At 35.8% G+C, this 20,957-nt stretch overlaps 3 protein-coding genes across 5 annotated transcripts; 2 read left to right on the forward strand and 1 right to left on the reverse strand.

Moving 5' to 3' along the window:
• Nucleotides 1-5,487: 5,487 nt before the first annotated feature.
• Nucleotides 5,488-12,107, forward strand: LOC113355628 (protein argonaute PNH1-like). Of its 2 annotated transcripts, none has more exons than XM_026598538.1 (23): nucleotides 5,488-5,843; nucleotides 6,136-6,706; nucleotides 6,798-7,006; nucleotides 7,111-7,257; nucleotides 7,494-7,627; nucleotides 7,725-7,834; nucleotides 8,122-8,228; nucleotides 8,319-8,457; nucleotides 8,549-8,665; nucleotides 8,807-8,914; nucleotides 9,019-9,090; nucleotides 9,195-9,317; nucleotides 9,439-9,598; nucleotides 9,725-9,846; nucleotides 9,970-10,107; nucleotides 10,188-10,330; nucleotides 10,428-10,490; nucleotides 10,626-10,689; nucleotides 10,776-10,911; nucleotides 11,002-11,075; nucleotides 11,227-11,321; nucleotides 11,408-11,439; nucleotides 11,704-12,107. In XM_026598538.1, exons 2-23 carry the CDS (start codon nucleotides 6,233-6,235, stop codon nucleotides 11,877-11,879), a joined length of 2,943 nt encoding a protein of 980 aa, XP_026454323.1. In that variant the 5' UTR covers nucleotides 5,488-5,843; nucleotides 6,136-6,232; the 3' UTR covers nucleotides 11,880-12,107. The 2 variants fall into 2 exon arrangements, with proteins under 2 accessions (XP_026454323.1, XP_026454324.1); XM_026598539.1 differs by having other exon boundaries at nucleotides 5,488-5,648.
• A 1,196-nt stretch (nucleotides 12,108-13,303) lies between these two features.
• Nucleotides 13,304-18,235, forward strand: LOC113355630 (protein PARTING DANCERS-like). 2 transcript variants are annotated; one of them, XM_026598542.1, is made up of 9 exons: nucleotides 13,304-13,412; nucleotides 14,857-14,981; nucleotides 15,060-15,148; nucleotides 15,219-15,314; nucleotides 15,393-15,487; nucleotides 15,566-15,606; nucleotides 15,697-15,780; nucleotides 16,116-16,277; nucleotides 16,816-18,235. In XM_026598542.1, the coding sequence occupies exons 1-8, from the start codon at nucleotides 13,346-13,348 to the stop codon at nucleotides 16,263-16,265; spliced, it is 747 nt and encodes a 248-aa protein (XP_026454327.1). In that variant the 5' UTR covers nucleotides 13,304-13,345; the 3' UTR covers nucleotides 16,266-16,277; nucleotides 16,816-18,235. The 2 variants fall into 2 exon arrangements, with proteins under 2 accessions (XP_026454327.1, XP_026454326.1); XM_026598541.1 differs by lacking the exons at nucleotides 13,304-13,412; nucleotides 14,857-14,981; nucleotides 15,060-15,148; ... (2 more) ...; nucleotides 15,566-15,606; nucleotides 15,697-15,780 and having other exon boundaries at nucleotides 16,263-16,277.
• Nucleotides 18,236-18,608: 373 nt separating this feature from the next.
• Nucleotides 18,609-19,154, reverse strand: LOC113359188 (putative invertase inhibitor). Its single transcript, XM_026602862.1, has one exon. It carries the CDS (start codon nucleotides 19,152-19,154, stop codon nucleotides 18,609-18,611), a length of 546 nt encoding a protein of 181 aa, XP_026458647.1.
• Between the last annotated feature and the right edge of the window lie 1,803 nt (nucleotides 19,155-20,957).

Below are 20,957 nucleotides of genomic sequence, written 5' to 3' on the forward strand. Positions count from 1 at the left end.
ACGCTTTCTGCACTCGGCAGTCTACTCGTGTCATATAAAGCAAGAGAGTAAGTGGACATAAAGCTTTATGTAAAATTCTCTCTTTTGAATTTATTATCTCTCTCGGGTAGTTGTTGGCCAGTCTTGTCTCTAGAGCCACAGAGTGCCCGTGATGATAATATACAAGTTTTTTCTACAATATTCAAAATCAATATCTTGAGTGTTTATCACGGCTGTTGCACGCCTACCCGTGCAAGTATTACGATTTTCTTGCAACCTAACTGATCAGGCTACCGCTTACCTAATATGCGGTGCAGCTAAATCCCACGCCCCAACCGCACCATTTTAATGTGGGCAGTATAATCCAATGATGTCTAAAAATCAAAACGTTACCGGTACAATTGCCACTTTGGGGCCGTCCACTTTGGTCCAAATCAATTTTTAATGCTCTCTCCATCTCTAAAAAAAGAAATACTGTGACTTTTTCATTTTGACTTAGCTTTACTGATTTATCAAAATCAAAAGATCCTGACAATCCTGATCGTTGGATCGATGGACTGGTATCATCCCTTATAAATCATGTATCATAGTGATAAGTATTTTTGAATATGGGATTTTGTGGTTACAAATTTAAGTTCATTTTTCATTTATTTATTTTTGAAGCACAGTTAGATTTTTCGTGAAACATTTATAATTCCATGAAACTTGATAGGGCTCAAATCTATAAACTGCCAAAAAAGAAAACAAATCTTGGGATCCCATTTTTGAAGAGGATGTTTCATTATCCCCAAGCATACGTACTTAGATGCACTGCATGCATTATTCTTTCATTTTGTTCGATCACACCAATTTTTTCTCCTTGGAGTTTAGTATAATGGATTCATTAGCTTTCTTTCATGAGTTGGAGTTTAGTGTAATGTATGTTTCTTATTTTACTTAGAACCACTAATTTAAAAATAAAAAATAAAATGAAATTTACTTGTCCACAATCTACGATAACAAAAAGGGTTTGTGATAGTGAAAACTCTATATCCTTATTTGAGAAAAAACACAAAATCCCAATGTGAAGAAATTTTGATTGACAATTGACAAATCTTTTGTAGGTTAAACGAAATTTCACCTGGTGTCCAGTCCACTTCAGTTCAGTATACCTTTTGTCTAATTTACGGATTGGAGGCATCTTCTGTCACAGACAATAGTATTAGTACCAGAGCCAGTTTTTTGAAATCAAACTTTCTTTCTAAACAATGCGACTTATCCTCGAATAAAGCCTAGATCTTCCGAACCAGAATTAATTCTAGAGCTCTGGAACCGGTTTAGATCTCCCTAGTCCCATCACCTGTGAAGTATTTTATTTTCTTATTTTACTTAGACGGTTTTTATGGGTGTGAAAAATCAAGATTTGTCGGTTTTGCACCCACAATGAAGCTGGCAAACGAGCAAACTGGCCTGACCAAGTGGCAAATTTGTCACTTAGCCAGGCCAGGTCAAGTTTCCACCGACTCGACCGCTTGTATCATCTCATTTAACGGTCATCATTTCATCATCCTATAAATATCAAATTTCATTTCAACTCACACCATTTCTTCAATCTCCATTCTTTCACTCCACATATCCAATATGTCAGTTCGAGTTCGAGCTCGCAAATTTAGCATAGCTGAAGATGAATCCATTTGCAATGATGGACAACATCAGCAACAAGAGTTTGTATGGAGTCGCATATTTCAGAGATTTCAAGAAGAAATATTGAACCTCAAAAATCGAGATGCAAATGGATTGTGTCATCGTTTCAGAATAATCAGCAAGGATGTGAAGTTGTTTGTTGCTGCACTTACTGAAGGCTATCGAAACCGACAAAATGGCAAAAACGTATTTGATGTGGAGCAAATGTGTCGGCTCGAATGGCGCAACAGAGTGGGAAAAGTTTTTCAATTCGATGGTTGTTATCTTATCTTGAGGGTGTTTCCCAAATACAATGAGTTTGGATTAGCTTCCCAAATATGATGCATCTTTCATTTGTATCAAATTTTAATTTTAAGATATTATTAATATAAAACAAGTGCATCTTTCATTAAAAGTTTAGAATTTTAATTTACAGTAGTGCCTCTTTCATTCATCTAGATAATGACATAACTTACAATAAAGACTTTAAAAGTAAAAATTTAGGACAATGTTCTTCATCTTGTTTATCTTCTCCATTTCACTAAACTTCCAATCAATGCGCTCATGAACGAAGTTTCCTTTGTTTATCTTCTTCTTTGCCTTCAAATTATCCTTCCCTTCAACCTTTCTTTGTCTTTTTTTAGTTGGAGGTTTGATTTGGTTAATATCCAAAACTTGTAGTCTTCTTTGGTTTTTACCTATTTCTTTACAACCTTCACATATCTTACTAACGGCGGCTTCAAGCACCACTCTGGAAAAATCAAGTTGGGTAGCCAAGTCAAGTTGGGATTCAAACTTTGCCATTTTGAAAGATAAGATAGATAAAGATAGAAACTTTTTGTGTAAAAAATTCGGTGTAATTTTTGTGTGTGACTGTCACATTTTTATAGCGGTGGAGAAAGAGCCGTTGGAGGTTTGAAATCAACAGAACGGAGGAAACTATACCGCTAGAGGTCGAGTCTCTACCGTTAGCGCAATCTCCATCGTTCGGTTGAGACTCGATCGCTTAACATTATTACCATAGTAGCGCGGCCAGTTTGCCAGGTCAGCTGGCATGGCAAATGGGTGGGTTAGCCACCCCCATAGGAACCGGCCTTAGAGCTATTATCTCATGGGATAGGAATGGGGGGCCCTTTCTTATGAAATTTATTATAGGGGCTCCAAAATCTTGGATTTGAGGGCTCACATGATGACAAAAAATGAGGTCATCAAATAGTAATCTCTAAAACCCTTATAGTTAATGTTAATGATTAGGTTAACTAAATTAAACAAGATGAGTGATAAGATTAGTAATAAGATTAGACTAATCATTTGATTTATGGTTAATATTTGAAAATCAAAATCAAAATTTTTTTTCGCGAAAATTCATGTTACTAACTGTATGAGAAGTCAGGTAACTTACGGTTAGATTTTCCAACCGTATACGAAGTTAGGTAACTTATATACGGTTGGGAGTTCATATTTTCCCAACCGTATGAGAAGTCAGGGTAACTTACGGTTAAGATTTCCAACCGTATACAAAGTTAGGTAAGTTATATACGGTTGGGAATTCATATTTTCCCAACCGTAAGAAATTATACGGTGAGGAAATCAATATATTCCTACCGTAAATCATTTCTACGGTTAGGAAATCAATATTTCCCAACTGTATTCAGTTCTGGAATTAATTTTTCAATCTCTAATTTAATCAAATCTAACCTGTTTATGGGATAAAAAATAATAAAAAAAAGGTTGGGTTTTCGATTCTTACCCAATTAATGTTATTATTAGCCGAGAATTGACGATTAATCGTCGTTGAAAAATAAAAAAACGAAGAAGAAGAAGAGACGATGGAGGATAAGAAGAGAGGAAGCAGAAGAAACGCGTTTCTGTTTTTTATTTTATTTTATTGGGTTTAGGTTTAGTTTTTGATTTGATTTGATTTAGGTGTGGTAATTATTTTGGTTATCAAAGGGTATTTTTGATAATAGATTAGGCCCCCCTCATCCACATATAGGATAGTTGAATCCATAGGATCCTTCAAAATCAAATCCTTGCAGTCCCTATAATAGGTTTTTTTCTTTTTGAAGGGGGTGAAAGTCGAACTTGCGGATTTTCTTGCCTCCCTAGTTTGAGGCATATGGCTCTTATTTGAGGCCAATCAATTTGTTCACACATCAAGCTGAGAGGGATAAAAGGTGTCTAAAAAGGGTGAAAGTATTAAGTTTTAAAACTTAAAAATTTAAAAAAAGTCTTTAAACTTCCACTCTCTTAGATATTTTTCTGCCGACCCATTACTCTTAAGAAGGTTTCTGATGTGTTCATACATTCAAAATTGAAGATGTTCAAAAATTTAGGTTATTTGTTTCTATCCAGAATCAGTTGATATGAATAACCACATTAGCCGATTTTTGAGCAATCGACTGATATTCACATACACGTCGACCGTCTATTCTTAATGTTCTTCGGGGTTGAAGAACATCAATCCAGAATCGACCAACGTGGACACTTATAAAGAACGATTCTGGTTGACCCCCTTTTTTTCCAGTTAATACTCGATCATAGAATGAGTATGAAATCATACTCATTCTCAATCTAAATGATCGATTTCAGTTCAAATATAAATTTTATACAATGAAGACAATTTTATACCCGAATGGGAAATGAGTATGAGCAGGATTTTACGCCCAAATTGAAGAGCATGATTTTATACTCATGAGTATGAGATCTCAAATAAAATATGATTTCATACTCGATCTGGAAATGAGTATGGATTTAAATTAGGTTTGATATTTTTCAACACCAGCAGATAGTCGATGGATGTGAAGATTCATATCGACTGATTCTTGGTAAAAGAAATTTTTAACTTTTTTCAGTTTGTTTTTGAAGCGACAATCGGTCTATGTAGTAATTAGTATCGACCGATTCTGAGTATTCTTCATGAATGATGGGCATCAACCAGAGTCATCCTACGAGAACATGAACATCGACTGGTCTTGGTTAATAATTTTACAAAAAAGAAAAAGTTTGGTGACCATTAACATTAGTTGGTTTTTGAGTTAACAAGATTAAAAATTTGTTAATCAATTAAATTGATACTAATTATAATTGGTGGATAAAGGTTTTTAATTTTACTTCAAAATATTTAAATATTTCTTTTTGTCTTTAGTAATACGCCTCAAATAAAACCTATAAGCCCAAGCAAGCCAGGTTTTCCTGGATGACTTCTAATAAGGATATCAACATATCTGCGTGTACTGAAATCCATATAAATCAAAACATTATTTCTTATAAATTGGTACACTCTTGGTACCCCAGTTAGCAACATTGGTTTTTCGGCCTCTACCGTCGAAAAGGTAATTAAAACCCACTTTATTGAATCGCTAAGAGCAAGTATTATGATACAATTTGTTTGTCCGGTTCTTTAGAGTATAAAAAAAAATACGACACAATGCCAAGATATATTTTTTTTTTTGCATTGTGGTAGGAACCATTTGCACGAGAACTATGTATGTTTCCATGAGGGTTGTAACTTCAGTTTCCAAAGAACATTCAGCTTATTATTGAATTTTACGTTTGTTTTTTTTTTTTTGAGATTTTTTTTTGAGATTTTTTTGAGACCTAAACAAATATGGGGTTAGTCCGCATAGAAAATGCTAGCTCGACGGAGCAAATCTCCCAAACAAAAATCCCGCCTATAATGGATGGCTATCACTTCCGTAGTCGGGATAGCCAAAGTGCTTGGTCCTAGTGGTTCCCCAAGAGTTTTTGACGGACCTCCATCACATAAAAATTGTAGGAAAACATTATCCAATGAAGCAATACAAATATTCAATCGAGACAGAGACATTGTAGACATTTATGCTTACTTCTTGTTCCCTTTTTTTAGTTCTTTTAGACAAATTATTATACTATTAGTTCCTTCTTGAATCTATCATCTAGCTATGAGCACAGAGCTCGTATTGATTGCTGTGTACTTCCTTCTTTTAATCCTTCTACTCCCCTCCTGCAGCAACCACGATACAACGGTCGGTACTTTTCTTTCTTTATTATCACTTAAACGCAGCAGCTTCCTTCTATCCTTCCAAGTTCCATCCTCCTCCTCCTCCTCCTCCTCCTTCTTCATTCTCTGCTTCACTCCACTCCATCCGTTATACTTCTTGAATAAAAAGATCCCGATATTCTCAAGAATTTTCAGAGAAAACGTGAAAAATGTCATAAGGGTATGTCCAAATACAGTCCTTAGTTTGTCATTTCTCTCATTATTTCACTCAACTCTGTTCATCCCTTCTGCATGCAGTTCTCTCCCCCCTTTCCTTTTCTTCATCTTTCTCAGCAAAAAAAAAAAAAAAAAAAAGAGTTTGAAAAATCATAAATGCCCTCCTCCCATTAACCAGAGATTTTGATTTTCTTGGAAAGTACTACTGTATATTATGGACCACTATTTAGTACTTTTTGATTTTTTTGACGAGTTTTCATTTTCAAACTTCAATTAACATTCTTTATGTTTCACAGGTAAACAATATGATCAATCAATTCATCAGCACATAAAAACAGAGATCACCACCAGCTTTCCAGAGACAGAAAGAAAGATCATTTTGTTTTTGACAAAATGCCTCAAGTTCAGATGAAAGAACCCAAAGAAAAACATGTGGTTTCTAGAAAACCATTACAAAATTCGTTGAATAATCATCAACAGCAGCAGCAACAAAGGCAACCTTCTTCTTCATCATCAGATTCATCATCATCATCATCAAAAAATTGTTTACAGGAAAATAAAAAGAAAAGTACTACTAGTGTTGGTAGAAGAAGAAGGAAGAAATGTAGAGGCAAAATGATGAATAGTACTACTAGTGATCATCATGATGTTCTTCTTCATCATCATCATCATCATCATCATCATCAAGTTGAAACTATGAAACAGGAAACTGATCTGAGCTTGATATCTTCTTCTATTCCAGTGTCCAGTAAGGGTTTGATGTTTCGGAGAAGACCGGGTTTCGGTCAGCTCGGTACTAAATGTATTGTTAAAGCAAATCATTTCTTGATTGAGTTATCTGATAACACAGACTTAATTCATTATGATGTAAGTTTCATTTCATTCCTCTTTGCAAGATTTTTATGTATTTTGTAGTCCAGGGGCTCAATAATAATTGGTTTTGTCTTGTTTAATGTAGGTAACGATTATGCCTGATGTTAGTTCTTGTGGTATGAATAGAGCTATAATGGCTGAATTAATAAAAGTTCATAGAGGAACTGATTTGGGCATGAGACTTCCAGCTTATGATGGAATGAAAAGCCTGTATACTGCTGGATTACTTCCTTTTACTTCAAAGGAATTTAATGTCATTATACTGCAAAAGCATGATGGAACTGAGCTCACAAGGTCAGTAGTTCTCGTGATTGGTATATTTCCAAGTTCGAGATTTTAGAGAAAATGACATTTTATCTAGCTAGTTCTGTCTGTTTACCTATATACTTGATTGGCAGAGAATTGGAATTCAAAGTGATAGTCAAGTTTGTAGCTCGAATTGAGCTCGACCATTTGCGTCAGTTTCTTGCTGGGAAAATTACTGATGCTCCTCATGATGCTATTCAAGTCCTTGACATTGTTTTAAGAGAATTACCTAGGCAAAGGTGAATTTCTTACTTGCTTTGTGTTTCTATTCTAGAACTCTTCACTCGTGTTGAATTGTATTATTAAGGCCAATACTCGCCCTAGTCACTAGTCTTGAAAATTGGGTTCGTTTAGTAGCAAGTGGTGTGATGGTGAAATTTATGGTCTCTTTCTGTAGACAGTCTCATCTAGGAATATATCTTGTTAATTCGCTTAACTTTGAGGTCATTGTAAATCCATTTGAATTTTGGTGTAGGTATTTATCTATCGGACGATCATTTTATGCTCCTGATATTAGAAAATCACGACGACTTGGAGATGGATTACAATCATGGTGTGGATTTTATCAGAGTGTAAGACCTACACAAATGGGTCTGTCTCTAAATATTGGTAAATGCTGTGTTTGGTGAAATGAGTATGGATGGATCAGTTTCTCATTTTATAAATATTGTGTTGATGACATTTTTCTTTTGTGAACCAATTACAGACAATTCTTCGGCTGCTTTTATTGAACCACTTCCTGTAATGGAGTTTGTTGCTCAAGTTTTGGGCAAGAACATACTCTGTCAGCCTCTGTCAGATGCTGATCGTATTAAGGTAGGGCGCTATGCGCTGGTAAACACTCATTGAGTGCCAATATCAACTGTGTTGGTTTGTATCAGGTCCTTTGTACTATAAATCAGGCATAATATGGAATTGAAATTTTCTACCAATTTTATGTTGGATGTATAACAGTGCTTGTAACAATGACATCCCAGTTGATTGGGTTGTTTTTTTAGCAGCTACTCCCACCCAAAAAATATCTAATCTGGAGACTTTGTTTTAGCTTCAAATAACTCGAGATCTAGCTTCTAGCCAAGTAATCGTGTGAGCAATTTCCGCAGGTTAAGAAATCTCTCAGAGGTGTCAAAGTTGAAGTAACTCATAGAGAAAATGTACGACGGAAATACCGTGTTTCAGGGTTGACGTCACAGACTACAAGGGAGCTAATGTACAGATCGTTTCCCTTTAATAACTTTTTAATACTGATCTTCATAATATTGATTTTGAAGTGATCTTTCTTTGGTTTTGGGTTGAATAGGTTTCCAGTGGATGAGCAAATGAATATGAAATCAGTTGTCGAGTACTTTCAAGAGATGTATGGGTATACCATTCAATACTCACATCTTCCCTGCCTCCAAGTAGGAAATGAAAAGAAGGCCAACTATTTGCCAATGGAGGTAAATCTCATTCATCAGCAGTTGTGTTTTTGATAAGTAAGCTTTCGCATAATGCCCGTTTCTCAGTTTATCCACATACATTTTATTGCAGACTTGCAAGATTGTCGGCGGGCAAAGATACACAAAGAGGTTAAACGATAAGCAGATAACTTCCTTTTTGAAAGTTACATGCCAAAGACCACGTGAACAAGAAATGGGCATTTTGCAGGTTACTTACTCGTATCTAAATTCACTTTCTTAACCAGGTTTAGTTGTCCATATAGTCCTTTCTAAACCGAAACATATGAATCTGTCGAGAATCCGACCAACGAAGATGACTCACACAGAATTTTCTGTATCATTTTTTCAGACTGTTCGCCAAAATGGATATGATCAAGATCCCTATGCGAAGGAGTTTGGCATCAATATAAGTGATAAGCTTGCATCTCTTGAAGCTCGAGTTCTTCCTGCCCCATGGGTAACATACATCATAACTAGATGATTAGTGTTCTTAACATGAGTATGTTTTCATGTTGTATTAAGCTGCTTAAATTTCTTTCATTTGGTCTCTTTATGGTACAGCTAAAATATCATGATAGCGGGAAAGAAAAAGATTGCTTGCCTCAAGTTGGTCAGTGGAACATGATGAACAAGGTACTGAAGTCAATTGTTGGGGGCACATGCCTCCAGATTCATTCTAGATTTTCCATCCAATATTTTATTTTTGGTATGCTAATATGGTTCTTTTCGTACTGAAGAAAATGATAAATGGAAGCACTGTAAACTACTGGGCTTGTATCAACTTCTCACAAAGCGTACAAGAAAACACTGTTCGTGGCTTTTGTCAAGAGCTGGCACAGATGTGCCAAGTTTCTGGCATGGTGACATTCCTATCCCATCATTCTCTTATTTCCTTTGAACGTTCTCTATATCGATGTTCATGTAGGAAGGATGCATAAAGAACCTAAGTAAATCTTAAATGTTCTCGATCCTTCATTGTAGGAATTCAACCGTGAGCCTGTGATGCCAATCTATTCAGCAAGGCCAGATCAAGTAGAGAAGGCATTAAAACATGTATATGATGCAGCCTTAAACAAGCTTAAAGGGAAAGAGTTGGATCTACTTATAGCCATCCTCCCTGATAACAACGGGTCGTTGTATGGTTAGTTTCTCTTTTTATGTTTTCAAGCAAATACAGGTTTTCTTTTCCTATGTTAATTTTCCTGTGAGGAATGGTATCTAAAGGAAAATATGTTGTTTTGCGTACTGATTACACTTACTTGTTCAGGTGATCTAAAGAGAATTTGCGAGACAGATTTAGGATTGATATCCCAATGCTGTCTAACAAAACATGTTTTCAAGTTAAGCAAACAGTACCTGGCTAACGTTTCGCTTAAAATCAATGTCAAGGTAAATTTAAAACTGAGATATCCATTTTGAAGTTAAAAATCATATGGTACACTTTTCAGATCTTCATTTCCACTCTCTCCCCTGTTAAGTTTTGGTGTATACATATTAACTCCACTGTTGCAGATGGGAGGAAGAAATACGGTACTCTTAGATGCACTATGTTGGAAAATTCCTTTGGTCAGTGACATTCCTACTATAATATTCGGAGCTGACGTAACTCATCCAGAAACTGGAGAGGACACCAGTCCATCTATTGCCGCGGTAATAACAAGAAACTCCTTTTTTACTTTAGTTCTATGAGATGGATCACCAAATTCCATACTAACGATTTATTAGTTCAGGTCGTAGCTTCTCAAGACTGGCCCGAGGTTACAAAGTATGCTGGTTTAGTATCTGCGCAAGCTCATCGACAAGAGCTTATTCAAGACTTGTTCAAAACTTGGCATGATCCTCAAAGGGGTACCGTTACTGGAGGAATGATCAGGTACATGTGAAAATGTTTTTTTTTTTTGACAGTTAAACGCAAAATTTAAAGCTCACTGCCACAGTTTCTTATTTACACCAAAGCTTGACCACTGCAGGGAGCTTTTAATTTCCTTCAGAAAGGCAACTGGACAAAAACCACTGAGGATCATATTTTACAGGTTCAAATTTGATAACCAGTTAAATTACATCCAGCTTACTATCATATCTCGCTCTCTTTTCTGTTCCTGTGAAAGCTTAAAATTGAGAACTTGCTGGTTTTATCTATTTTCAAACTTCTTGCATGAACATCGCAGGGATGGTGTAAGCGAAGGGCAATTTTATCAGGTGTTGCTATATGAATTGGATGCCATTCGTAAGGTTAGTTATTATCTCCAAGCCCGAGTTCAGACCTAGTAGTATCTTAGTTACCCATTTTCCTTAACTAATTTGCCTGCTCTTTTTAGGCTTGTGCCTCTTTAGAACCAAACTACCAGCCTCGAGTAACCTTTGTGATCGTTCAAAAACGTCACCACACAAGACTATATGCAAATAACCACAAGGATCGAAGTAGCACTGACAAGAGTGGAAATATCCTTCCTGGTATTAACTGTTTCACTTTTGGCACCCTTTATATTCTCTCCATTACTTTTTACTCTCACTATACTAAGCATCCTTTTGTATCATTTGCAGGGACCGTGGTGGATTCAAAAATTTGTCATCCTACTGAGTTCGACTTTTATCTTTGTAGTCATGCTGGGATCCAGGTGTGCTTTTAAAATGTTCGAGACAATATTAGTCTCTCTTGCTCTGTGTGTGTGAGAGAGATAAATACGATTGCAATTTTAGCACCACAATGTTTGTTTACAGTTTCAGCAAAAGAATTCCACCTGATATTACTAAATTTTTAAATGGCAGGGGACAAGTAGACCGGCTCATTATCATGTTCTGTGGGATGAGAACAATTTCAGTGCCGATGAGATTCAATCTCTCACAAACAACCTCTGTTACACGTAAGTACTTTTATCGTTAGTGCTTATGTATATTCATCCAGGCTATGTTAGTTGGCACTTACTTAGGAGTTTGAGCGTATTTGCAGGTATGCTCGATGCACTCGGTCTGTTTCTATAGGTAAGCTTTGAACTCTTAACATACGTAGGTCACAATGTCAATCAAACGTCTCGTAGAAAAATCTGTATTTAGACTAGATGTATTCATATTCTTGGTTTCCATGCACGTTCTTTCATTTTATCCTTATTTACAGTGAACGTTTTCCCTTGTTCATAATAAAACCGAGTACACTCTGACAAACCCAAATTATTGACTAATTGCGATATCTCCAACCATACGTTTATTGAGCATCCACTAAAGTTGTTCATTTTTCATGACAAGCAGTACCTCCAGCTTACTACGCACATCTTGCTGCATATCGTGCTCGATTCTATATGGGACCAGAAGTGCCAGAAAACCCGAAAAAGCGACACACACATTTTACGGGTAACAACGGGTCATGTGTTCGCGAGTTACCAGCATTGAAAGAGAATGTTAAGAAAGTGATGTTTTACTGTTAGCAAAATCAAAAGGTAGTGGAAGTTCTGTACATGAATGTTGTATCTGTATTGTTGAGAGAGCAAAAGAGAAAAATGAATGGTGATAGTGGTAGTGTAATGGTATTGTTTGTATTACAATTTTGAGTAGTTCTTGATAGGCTTTTGTTGCCCAACCAATGTAATACAAACAAATCAGGTGTAGGTACTAATCTTGGTTTCATGTATAAAAGAAGCTTTTGTTTATCTGAACATGCTTTTGGTATCATATATGCACATTTCATATATTTCACTTGTCACTCTTTCAAACTTCTACTAGAAGCAATTTCCTATTGCCTGAATCTTATTTGCAAACTTTTACTAGAAACAACTTCCCGTTTACATCTGCTTCTCCAGAAATCAGAAAATAAACTATTTTGCTTCACAAAAAGCTGATTTTTATGTTTTTAGAAGTCGTTCTGAAAACTATTGCCAAACTGGCTTCTGACCCGGAAGTCGAAAAGCAATTTCTGAGAGTGTACATCCAAACACCCTATGAATCTGATTTGCAAACTTCTATTAGATGCAATGTAACAGTGCATGAATCTTATTTGTGAAGTTCAGCAATAACTTTTCAGAACGACTTCTAAAAGCGGGAAAATCATCTTTTTGTGAAGTAAAATAGCTTTGCTTCTGACTTCTACTTTTGGAGAAGTAGATTTGTATCCAAACGTGCATTCAAGTTGATTTTTCTGTTTCTAAAAATCGTTCTGAAATTATAACTAGAGAAACATAAGCATTTTTATTTCTGGTTATCAAGCTCTTTCGGCAGAGTAAAGGACCTCCAAATTCTGCATCCACCGAGAGAGAGCCTGACGGCCCTGAGCTAACAACCTTAAAAATAGACCTACAATTGCCAAAAGACAATTTGTTTCTGATTTCTGAGAAGCTGATTCTGAAGAAGTAAGAGCATTTCCGATCTGAAACAACTCAAAGTTACTACAAGACAGAAGCACAAGAAAAAGCTGAAAAGTTATTTTGAAACCGTGGTAACAAATACTCTACGTACATGTTTGGATAACACATCAAAAATAGCTTTTCGATTTATAGAAGTAAAAAAATCAAAAATCAATTTGGGTGTTAAATTTCAAAACGACTTTTAAAAGTCGAAAAATTAATTTTTCGTGAAGCAAAATTGTTTTGCTTTTGGCTTCTACTTCTTAAAAAACAAAATCATTTTTGACTTTTGGATTTCATCAAGACGAAAGTTACTTCTTCCTACCTGTTAAATGAGATTGTCTCGTCGTGACTCTCGTCCAGGTTTTTGACACTTCTTAATACGCGCAAGCATAAACAGAGCGGGAATTTTTGGATAGGGCATTTAGGTAATTCGGTTAAAAATCATGCAAATAAAGACTGAAAAATTCCCCAAAGAGAAATGTAACAGTAATTCTCTTTTGTTTTGAAATCCGCTCCAGTTTTCAGTCTCTGGAAATACTCAGAAACCGACAATGGCGAATCTGAGACCAAGTTACAGTGATTATCAACCTACAAATCCTTCAGATGCTCCTAGTCCAGGTAAAATTTGAGTTCGATTGTGCCTTCTTTTTTTTTTTTTTTTTCTGATTTGCATTTGATTTGAAGATTCAATTATTTTTAAAATTTGCGAATAAGGTTTGCGTAGATTCCAAGTTGCGGTTTCTTGTTGCATGTTATTTACAGTGAGATTCAAAAAATCTAGATGATGAAGATCATACTTATGTTTGCTTAGTCTCACTCAAATTTGATTTGAAAATCTGTTTCAGATGGAAAGAGGAACGAATTTGAAAATTAGGTTTGCTTAGATTCGTACGAGTACAGACTGAAAATTATGTTAATAATATATTAGATGATATGTAGTGTAGTGCAATTCTTATAGTAGAGCTGGAGATTTACTTAGGACTATGCTTCTTTCGCTTTGATTCTGTAAGTAATTTTGAAATGAAAACGTAAAAGTGTATATGTGCTTGCTGAAAATTGATAATAGCTAAGTAAAATTGACAAGCTGTTCGGGGAGACGAGTTTAGGGGATGTCATAATCTTGTAAGGAGGATAATGAGATCCTGGTTTTTCTATTTCGAATTTCTTATGTTTAGCTTGGTTAACATTGAAAAGTCAAGTGGTGAAAGTCTGTGGTTGGTTGGAGTTTGTTCTTTGTGTGAGCTCTGAAATGGAAGCGATTATTTTTGTTTTATAGCCAGAGATGTACTTCAGATGAACAATGTCGTTGGTTAGTTGTTGATGTGCCACAGTGACACTTGGAAAATTCTCTATAAACTATCAATTTTGAGAAGTTGAACTAGGTTTGAGTCACAAAAAAGAGTTACATTGTGTAGTTTCTTTCGTTCAAGTACTAGGGACTGGAGTTGAATATATTTTCGTTAAGCAGTTAATGTTTTCCTGATTCTAATGCAAAATGCAATCGAAGGTCAGGTTTCAAATCTTCTAGATCTCAACTTCAGTGATAAATACTTCAAATGATTGCACTTGACAACCATTTTGATTCTTTATCTGGGACGTTTCACACTTTTATGTCGCTAAGAATGTGATTACAACAAGTATCTTAGAGCGTCCACAATCACGAGTATAAATGCCAAAATAAATGAAGCATAGTGGGGGGACCTTAAGTATCATCTTTGGCAGGGCACAGATTAAAACTGCGCCTGATGATAGAACGGCCATGTGTTGTTTTAAATAGCGTATCATCAAAGGGTATTTATAAATACAAACGCTTGGGAAATATTCCATCGCGTCTGAATGAACATTAAAAGTGTGCCTACCAAATAGGCGGATCTATGGAGTGCGTCTGGAATGAAAGCTAACTATAGTTTCCTTCCCATTGTGCGGTTTGGCCTAAGATTAAACCTGAAAGCCAAATTTAGCTTTGGCATTTGTGATTGTGGATGCTCTTGGATATTTATGGTTGATGTACATTGTATCATTCTCGAGTGGACAAGACTAATTTTTTTTTTCGTTTTAGCAGGAGTTGGTGGTGTGTGTATGATGCAAACCAAATGGAGAGATGAACAACATCCGTCCCTCATTCATTCCATTTCCTCTTTCCTTGCCGACAATTTGTTCAAACTAAACTTTGTCCCTATCGGCCCCGTAGGTCCCCCTCTTTTATTTATCTATTTCTCAAGTTTAATTGGCTTAGCACTCAGAAATGCAAATATCCACTTGTAGAATTTCATATTTAACTGTGGCGGACTCTCAGTCGCATTCTTATTTCTCACAAAATGGGACTGCAACATCTCTTCCTCCATCTTTAGCAGGTAATCTGATCATTGAACATTGTTCCAGGCTTTCTTGCTTATGGTTGATTGATGTCAATTTGTTTCCCAGAGTGCAGAAGCTGAAGGGGCAGTTTGCGCATTTTTATGTCATTGTCACCCTTCCGACTCAGGAACAAAATGACTCCTTCACCCGCTCATACTTCAAGTAAGCTAAAAGCAGCTGTAACTAATATGATCGTTTATCGTATTGTCTGTATCTAAAGAACATGAGTTTTGATCTTAGGTATGGTATGGAGCTTGGGAAGCCAACTTTTGTGCCGGTTCAAGACTTGGAGATGGGATTTGAGAAGATTGTGAGAATTGCTCATTCTCGTGGAGGTAACCAAATACATGTACTATCTTTCTCAGATATTCTCCAATGAAAGTGTCTGCAATGGTTTTATACTTCTAGTGCAGTTTGCAAGCGACAGGGTGTCATTGCCAAGATAAATGCCGAGGTCAGTTCATTGTTTGATGTTTGCTTGTTGTGTTCTCACTCATATAATTGAAAAGTATACCTGATAAAAGTACTCATCTATTTTTACAAGAGGGAGCAATCAGTTCTAGTGATGGACCAGTTCGTCAAAGTGGTTACCTCAATACCCGGGGTCAACAACCATGATGCTAATACGGTAATTATTTTGTTTGAATCCATTGCTCATTATCCTTTTTGTAGTGGAATCCACTATTCGACAACCCGGTCGCTCCTAAATTGTTTTATTTATTGGGTAAATCATGGATTAAACTCGTCTTAGTTAGGAATTCTTTTTACTATCAAGCTTTCTAGATTATGATTCTATTCTACAATAGAATACCTCACCCTTGAATCTTGATGCCTCCTGTAGAGGTAATGGCGGTTTTCTGTGAACTTTATACCTCTACATAATGAGGGCCTGTATGATCTTGGTATATTACTATGCACATTATACTCTACTCCATGAGAAAATAACTGGTCTCCTTTTTTCAGCTCTATGCAGCAATTGGTTCTATACAAGCAATATCCCAAGCATCAAAAAGCCTTATTTTGGAGAAAACAGATCTTTCAGCAGAAAAGGCAGACACAATAACAAGATTTTTTAGGGATCCAAACTATTATCTAAGCGCGAAACTCAATTGATGAAAGGAGCAGGTACAGAAGAAAAAAAAAATCCCTCTTTGAATGTCTCTCTTCATTTGATTCTCTATTTCACTTTTACATTACTTGTTCAATGTTCCATGCTCACAGTCTCTAGTTAAAGCTTTCCACTTGAACACTAACTACTTTGATAATTTTGTATAAGACTCGCACTCAGATTAGATCCTTAGCTGAATGCTGTAGTTTTATAAATTACAATGGAGACTATCTGTTGCAAGATCTCATATGGATCTGGACCGGAATCATCTCCTTTTGCAGTCTTATCTCCAGTGGAGATATCAGATGAAAAGTGTTTTCGGTCCTTCCTTTTTTTACGCAAATATGTACTGCTAGGAACGAACTGGTGTTTCAAAATCAGTGTTTTCAGTGTTACATGGTGGTTCAAAAGGCCTATACAAAGACAGCAGAATATATAGCCACCTTACATCCTTCCAGTTCAGCAATTTCTCATTATGCTGTTAAACATATTGAGTGGTCCTGTCCAGATACAAGTTGAATATAGATGGTGCAGCTAATGAGTTTCTTAATGCAGGTACTGGGGGTGTCATCCGAGATGATTCAGGGAAGTTTTTTGCTGCCTTTGCAGAGTACATATACAGAAAGGGCAGCAACATTGCTGAGCTCCGCGCCATCTGAAAAGGATTGCAAATTGCAAAAGAACACAAAGGTGGAAGTAGCTAGTGACTCTGTCTATATTACTTTGTAGTAGTGAATGTTTAGTTCCTTGGTATTTTGCTAATATCCTGAATGATGTCTTGTATTTAGCTAGTAACTTTTAGGATATTTCTTTTTTGCATAACTACACGGAAGCCAAAAAAACCTGTTAGTGATATAGGATCGTTGAGGCCCATGTAGTTCATATATTTCACTTACCAAAAAGAATCTTACCGCGTTTTGTCGCCAGTAAAAAAGAACTACCGCGTTTCTTAATCCCCAAGAAACAACCCTAGTTAACAAAATTTAGAAGCCTAATTTCTGCAATTTCCTTATATAAACTCAACCTTGTACATCTATCTATAAATAGCACCATCTCTGCTTATGTAGTTCTATCACTTGCCATTACAACCTGAGTGCTATAGACTGTTCTTATTCAAACAAAATATGGGTTGTAATGAAAGGGGGAAATCATCATCATCTTCCATTAACAATGTCGATCATAAGATTAGAAGGAAGAGTTTCAAGAACAGAATCAAAGGGTTTGAGAAGAAATTCTATGAGTTGAGAACACTGTGTGATGTTAAGGCTGCTGCAGTTGTTTATTCTGAATTCATGAACGGGGCAAAATCATTACCAGTGAACCCTAGAGAATTTGATGAGGTGGTGATGCTAAAGAAGTTTTACGATCAAAAGAAGATGAAATCCAAGAATCAGAGATTCTGTAACTTCGATAATTTATCTACTGTTGAATCACTTGAAAGGATTGAGAGAGATTTAGAATCCAAGTTTAATATGATTTCCGAGAGAGAAAAGCAGTTAAAAGCAGGAGTGGCATCATCATCATCATCATCATCATCTTCAAATTGCTGCTATCAAGATGATGAGATGAAGAAGAATTTTGGGGTATTTAATTCTACTAATTGCGAGTCTAGTTCGCTGGTAGTAGGATCAGTTTACGAACATGGTTCTTCTTCTTCTGATGTTTTATACCAACAGCAACCCCAACCTTTGATTACTTTTGATCCTGCTGGGTTAACCACTACCACTGCTGCTGATAACATGTTTTGTGATTATGAGCCTAGATTCGCTGATATGATTGAGTTGGAGTTCCAGCGGTTGAATTGCAGCACCAGCTACATGGATATGATGATGAACACAACAAGCCCTTTTGATGGACCAGAATTCCTTTTATGTTGAACTGTGCTGGCTGGCTGGCTTAATTGATGTTGAACGATATATTTATTTATCTATTTATTTATTTATTTTTATCTCAAACTATTTCTTGTATTCAACTATTCATGGAGGAGATAATTGAGCTGTTGTCATGTATCTGAATTTACTAAAATTTTTGTAATCTATCTCGTAGTCATGGTGACAATTATTTGTTGGTGGGAATTAGGATCCCACCTCTTTAATACATTATCTTCCTTCCCATGGTGTAATGTTTGCGCTTCATTTCTTACTACTTTGATGATTTTATACTCCCTCCGTTTATTAAGAGATTTTATCACTTTTTCATTCTGGCCACATTTGGATTAGATCTAAGATGAATGCTGTAAGTAAAAATAGCTTATACTTATATTCAAGCCTTCTTATAAAAATTAAGACGTATACAGTATTTCGTAAAATAAAACTTAATTACACGCTTAAAAGAACAAAAAAAGATCATCAGGCCATATTAGTAATGGTAAGAGCGATTGCAGTTGTTTGAAAATAACTATCGTTCATCTTCGTCAACGGAGAAACCAAACCTGTCTCTTTAAATCCATCCTCACAATTAGTCGAAGCATCCATAGCTGCACTCATTCGGATATTAGCTTTGAAATAATCTCTAGCAATAAAAGCTTCAAGAACCTTTTCTAAATCCGAAACTGCACTCGTATACATTTCCAAACAGTCCTGTAAGTACTTGTTATCAGCTCGATTCTTATTCTTCTCCAACAAACTTTTGATACTTGTACTTATCGAATTTGCTTTCGATTTTGCCAATTCTGTTGAAATTATTCCAAGTTGTTGTACGTTGGCATTTCGGCTTTCAGGATTTGATTTAAAAGAACTCATGCAATAGTGGTATTTAATGTTTGGACTGCTTTTCGCCGCCTTGTTGCAAGTAGGTTCAGTTATGTCGGCACCATTAACACCATGAGAGAAAATAAAGAGAAATAACAGATATGTGAAAGTGAAGGAGAGTAACGAGAAAGTGGATGGCTTCATTTTTCTTTTTGGTTCTAAATGAAAAAACAAGTTAGCTCAAACAGATGATTAAAGAATGTTGTTTTTTCTTAAGAATGAGATGATTTTGTTCCAACAATTAGTTTGCTATTTATAGTATATTTTACTTTTGTGGCGGCTGCTATTTATAGTATGATTGTGTTTTTTGGCGGCTGTTGTACTTTGTCGACTATGGAACTTAGTTAGTAAGTTCGCGAATGATTCGCGAATCATTCACGAATTTTTCCGTATCACGAATTTTACCGTCTTATTCGCGTACGTTTGCAACTCCGAACCCAAGTCGCGTATTATGTGGCATTCCCGGATTATTCGCGAATCGTCCACGAATTTTACGTATCCCGAATGATACGTCCGCTTAATTCGCCATAAATTCTTTAGCTTTTACTTTTCAAAGACTCCACTTTTTGGGCTTTACTGCCTCCCGAACATACACGACCGAATATTAGACGTGTTGTAATTTTTATGAAACAAAAACGACTGAAGAGATTTGAAGGTGAAGGTGAGAGAAATCTCAAACTCACTAACCAAGCATCTAAACCACCATACGACGTCCTTTTGGATAAGTGAAAAATACTAGAACCACCCTACTATATGGGTTCAATATTTAGAAGCCCCACAAAATGGATCCTCCACTATCAACTCCATACTTTCATATTTCGATATTTCCAGGCCCAATACTTTCATTTTTAGGGCTTCATAATGAAAATGTTTTTTTCGCTATGACAACTTTACCCTTTTCTATTTAAACAAGAATAAAATCAGTAGATATTTTCATTTCTAAATTTTCTTTCTCTCTCTTGCCTCTCTCTCGTCTGTGGAGAAACCATTTCTAGGGTTTTCTGAGATTTATTTTCCACCTTGCGAATTGATTTGATTCAATGGAGATTTCGTCAAAATCATTCATCGTTGATGGAGAAGATATCAGAGAAGATTCATTCACATGATTCATCATCATCGTTTTCATCTGATTCTGATAATGAAAGGGAAGTTAAACATCAGTCAGTACCTAAATCTTCATCAGCAAAAGGTGTTCATTCTGCTATTAATCGCCTCTTGGGAACGAAGAAACCTGTTAATCATGTCTTTGGTGGTGGAAAGCGTAAGAATCTCACTACTGATTTTTTGTGATTTTTTGTAGATTTGTTTGGTAGTTTGGTGGTTGATCTAGGTGTTTTGAGGTTGAATTTTGAGCTTGAAGTTCTAGATTTGGTTTGATTTTGTTTGGATTTGGAATAATTTCTGATCTGGTTTTAATGGACTTAGTTGCATGTTATTGGAGGTGAATAATGATTTGTTTTACTGTTAATTTCATGATGCACTTGATTGGGGTTTGTATGTAAAGTTGATGTCAATTCCTAGATGTTTAGTTTGTTTTGCTTGTCTGTGATCTTATCGAGGTTTAAGTGGCTGTAATTTCTTGTTTTTGTATACTTAGATTAGGATGTATGAATCAATTAAATATTAAACATGTAAAAATTGAAGCTATATTGATCGGTATCTCACTTTGTAGCTGAACTGATTGATTTCGTCGATCTGATTAGATTTACGAAGGTGGAATTTGGGTATTACCAAGCTTGTTATAGATGTATTTATAAGAACTTGCAATATATATAACATAAACTTTATATCCCAGGATGTGTAACTAGCAGTTACACATCCTGGTAGTTACTACTAGATCATCATCCAAACTGAATGATGGTCCTTTACTGAGAACAAGCTGGCCATAAAGCAACTGTTGAACAATGTTATCTAGTCATTTTAATATGCATGATATACCTTTTCATA

The sequence above is a fragment of the Papaver somniferum genome, chromosome 3 (assembly GCF_003573695.1).
Source record: "Papaver somniferum cultivar HN1 chromosome 3, ASM357369v1, whole genome shotgun sequence".
Lineage (NCBI taxonomy): Eukaryota > Viridiplantae > Streptophyta > Magnoliopsida > Ranunculales > Papaveraceae > Papaver > Papaver somniferum.